The sequence below is a fragment of the Bison bison genome, unplaced genomic scaffold (assembly GCF_000754665.1).
Source record: "Bison bison bison isolate TAMUID 2011002044 unplaced genomic scaffold, Bison_UMD1.0 scf7180017864255, whole genome shotgun sequence".
Classification (NCBI taxonomy): Eukaryota; Metazoa; Chordata; class Mammalia; order Artiodactyla; family Bovidae; genus Bison; species Bison bison.
In genome coordinates, this window is record NW_011494827.1 from 1,675,766 (window position 1) to 1,680,064 (window position 4,299).

Genomic DNA, 4,299 nt, shown 5'->3' on the forward strand with positions numbered 1-4,299 from the left:
CCACCACCTGCCTGTGACCTTAGCCAATGAGGTCTCCAGGCCGCGGTCTCCTCTGCAGCATCAAGGATTTTGACTGATGCGCTGGGCTCACCGTGGGGGGCTGGAGGGCAGGGAATTCCCTCACCTGCCCTAGTCTCTGCAACCGCCTGTCCATTCTGCTTCCTTGCTGTGTGGATTCCCCCGCTAGCCCCGCTGGAGTCCGCTCTGCTACATCAGCATGCACTCATCATTCCACACAGCAAAAGTTTGCTGAGCATCTTCTACTGCTAGACACGGCCAGGGGACAGCAGTGTGCTCCTGCCTCTGGAGCAAGATGGAGTTGGACAGATTACTAGTAAATGTTTGATTGTAACACAGCCAGATGAGTTCTGTAATGGGGGAATGGAAACACTAGCATTTACTGAATGCTGGCTGTATGCTGGGTGCTGAGCCACACTCTGTACCTGAATTGTCATCTCATTGAATTTCCAAAACAGCTTTGTGAGCTGGTTCCATTAATGTACCCATTTTGCAGATGAGGAAACTGAGGCACAGAGAGATTAAATATCTTGCCAAATGACAGGTGTGTTTCACCCCAAAGCTACTGTATTGGAGGTGGATGGGATTGGTCACAGGTGGCTGCCTGAAGGGGATTAATGGATGTTTAGTGTGGCAGTTGTCATTATGGAATCACATGTTGTGTGGAGGTATCTGGCATACAGCAGTCATTCCATCAGTGGCGGAATGATCACTGTTTTAGGTCCTTGTGGCTCGGACCTCCTTGAGGGATGAAGTCTGGTTGGATCTGAGCTAAGGTAGTGTGGTCTTGTCCCCCCATTTCTAGCCCATGTGAACAGGGTATGCAGTCAGCAGATGTAAGCCAGGTGACTTCAGAGGAGTGTCATGCTGCAAAGAGATGATAAAGGTTAAAATTAACATAATGCAAGTCTCTTGTAGGAAAGTCTGGGTTGTCAAATCCTCCTGGTAATTAAAAGACATTGGCTTCTTGTGTGAAGAGAGAAGTCACATGTCAGAGCCTTCCGTGGGTGCCAGGCCCCTTGTCAAGGGTTTGTGGCTGTTTCCTTCTCTAGCCTCACTCCAAGCCTGAGTGGAGGCTGTCATCCTCACTTACCAGGTATGGACGTTGAGGCTCTGCAAGTTGTTCTCTGTCCAGGGTCATGAAGAATGAACAGTGGGCTGGACTTTAACGGCAGTCTTTCTGAATGCCTAAGTCAGAATTTTTCATCATCCGCTACCTGCTGAGGCAGGTGTTAGTATCTGTTTTAGTCTGCTTGGGTGTCTATAGCAAAAATACCATCAACTTGGTAACTGATGAACACAAACATTTCTCAGAGTTCAGGAGGCTGGAGGTCCAGGATCAAAGTGCCAGTATGGTTGGATTCTGGCAAAGGTCCTCTTCCTGGTTGTAGACGACTGATTTCTGCCTGAGTCCTCTCATGGCAGAAGGGGCAGGGGAATGGCTGGGGCCTCTTTTAGCAGGGCACTAATCCCGTTCATGGGAGCACCATCATTATGATCTAATAGGTCCTCCCAAAGGTCCCGCCTCCAAATACCGTCACCTTGGGGGTTAGGGTTTCAAAATATTAATTGACAAGAGAGGTAAGGGACACAGCATTCAGACCATAGAGTCACCCATTTTGCAACTAAGTTGAGGCTGACAGAGACTAACCAAGCTGTCTGGGTTTGTACAGCTGGTTAGTCACAGCTGTACTAGTCTAGTTGAGGGTGGTGGTAAGTCCGTTCAGGTCTGTAGCCATGGAGGGGGTTCATGGTCAAGGGTAGGACTGATGAGATTTTCTGATGGTTTGGATGTGATCTTTGCAATATTCTTTTCTAAATGTCCTCCGTTTCCCACCTCTAGTCTCTATTTCTAAAATGCACATCTAACAATATGACTCCCAGTTAAAAACCTCCAGTGGCTCCTGGCTGCCTACACAAGATCATGTCCAGTTTCCTTGCATGGTGCATAAGGTCACTGACCTTCCTCAGGGTATCCAACATAGCACGCAGGTGTCTGTACATCCAGCCATCCAGAATCCCCTTGATCCCCAGAAACCTCTGCACTTCTGCACATCTGTTCTCTCCCTCTTGTCCCACTCATTCTTTAGATCGTTGTTGTTCAGTTGATGAGTCGTGTCCAACTCTTCGCAACCCCATGGACTGCAGCATGCCAGGCCCCTCTGTCTTTAACTATCTCCCAGAGCTTACTCAAATTCATGTCCCTCGAGTAGGTGATGCTATCTAACCATCTCATCCTCTGTTGCCCTCTTCTCCTTTTGCCTTCCATCTTTCCCAGAATCAGGGTCTTTTCCAGTGAGTCGACTCTTCACATCGGGTGGCCAAAATGTTAGAGCTTAAGCTTCCACACCAGTCCTTCCAATGAATATTCAGTGTTGGTTTCCTTTAGGATTGACTGGTTTGATCTCCTTGCAGTCCAAGGAAGCATCCTTTAGAACCCAGAGAGAAAATCATGTAGGGAACTGTTACAACCCTCAGGCTGGAGCAGGCACTTCCTCCCTCAGGGATCCTGGGCACTCTGGTCCAGGTCACCCAGCTTATAATTCTGTCTTGTACCACTTTCCCTTTGTGGTTTCTGTTTTATTAGTTTTATTTATTTCATCATTAAAACTTTGTTTACATTGGAGTGACTAATGTGTCCACCCTTAGGTGTGCATGCCAAATCACTTTGATTGTGTACAACTCTTTGCAACAGGGTCCTCTGTCCATAGGATTTCCCAGGCAAGAATACTGGAGTGTATTGACATTTCCTTCTCCAGGGGATCTTCCCAACCCAGGGATTGAACCTGCCTCTCTTACGTCTCCTGCATTGGCAGGCAGGTTCTTTACCACTAGTGAATCATGTGCATAATTTAAAATGTTCCTTGGCAACCATTTCTCACTTCTCTGAAGCCATCTTGTTTGACTCTTGTTCAGCTGGCTGTTTTGGTCATTCACTTCCCACATCTAAATAACCTGCTGATGTGGCTGCTTGACGTCCCACTGTGGAAGTGGGGAGTGATTTACTAATAACTCTCTTTTTTCCCCACTCTTCATATTTACACCCTTCCCACACACCATCACCACCTCCTGTGTGGTTATGGGGTACGTTTAGTTAAATCAGCATTTGGTGTTTTCGTTACTGCAATTTTGTAAACATAATTCACTGTCAGCCAAGGATCTGCAGTGATTATGAATATTTCCTTTCTTGCACAAGATTTTGTTTTCCTTGAAATTAATAATCACCCATTTTTCATTTCCTTAAATTCTAAGTACATGTCATTGATTTAACAATAAACTCTGTCCCATTTATCTCCATTTCCTTTCAAGATATTTGAGTACATTAGGTATTTGATCAACTTCCTCTTTTAGAAAAACTTGTCTCCCAGAAAGATTCTGAACTCCATCTGAGCTGGTTGCCTTCAGACTGTTGCTACTCTCAAAATGAACCAGACCAGTAACATCAGCATTATTGGGAGCTTGTTAGAAATGCCAGTTCTTGGACCCCACCCCAGACACACTGATGAGAATCTCTAGAGGCGGGTCCAGTGAGATGTATTTAACAAGCCCTCCCATGATCCATTGGTTTTTTAAAGTTATTCAATTACAGTATTGGAAATAACAAGAATATTTATACTTACGTGTCATTCTCCACATTAAGCTGTTGCGTGTGTACACAAATATTAATATGCTTGTTATCTCTAATATTGTCATTGGGTGATTTTTAAGAAAATACCTTCAGATCAGATCAGTTGCTCAGTCGTGTCCGACTCTTTGTGACCCCATGAATTGCAGCACGCTAGGCCTCCCTGTCCATCACCAACTCCTGGAGTTCACTCAGACTCACGTCCATCGAGTCAGTGATGCCATCCAGCCATCTCAACCTCTGTCGTCCCCTTCTCCTCCTGCCCCCAATCCCTCCCAGCATCAGAGTCTTTTCCAATGAGTCAACTCTTCGCATGAGGTGGCCAAAGTACTGGAGTTTCAGCTTTAGCATCATTCCTTCCAAAGAAATCCCAGGGCTGATCTCCTTCAGAATGGACTGGTTGGATCTCCTTGCAGTCCAAGGGACTGTCAAGAGTCTTCTCCAACACCACAGTTCAAAAGCATCAATTCTTCAGCACTCAGCCTTCTTCACAGTCCAACTCTTACATCCATACATGACCACAGGAAAAACCATAGCCTTGACTAGACGAACCTTTGTGGGCAAAGTAATGTCTCTGCTTTTGAATATGCTATCTAGGTTGATCATAACTTTCCTTCTAAGGAGTAAGCGTCTTTTAATTTCATGGCTGCAGTCAC

At 45.8% G+C, this 4,299-nt stretch overlaps 1 protein-coding gene across 1 annotated transcript in view; it reads left to right on the forward strand.

Moving 5' to 3' along the window:
* The window catches only part of EVC (Ellis van Creveld syndrome), a 104,283-nt gene that overhangs the window by 2,722 nt on the left and 97,262 nt on the right, over nt 1-4,299 (forward strand). The window contains exon 3 of the mRNA XM_010847795.1: nt 1,212-1,304. Coding sequence (XP_010846097.1) covers nt 1,212-1,304 — 93 coding nt within the window. The remainder of the gene's footprint in view (nt 1-1,211; nt 1,305-4,299) is intronic.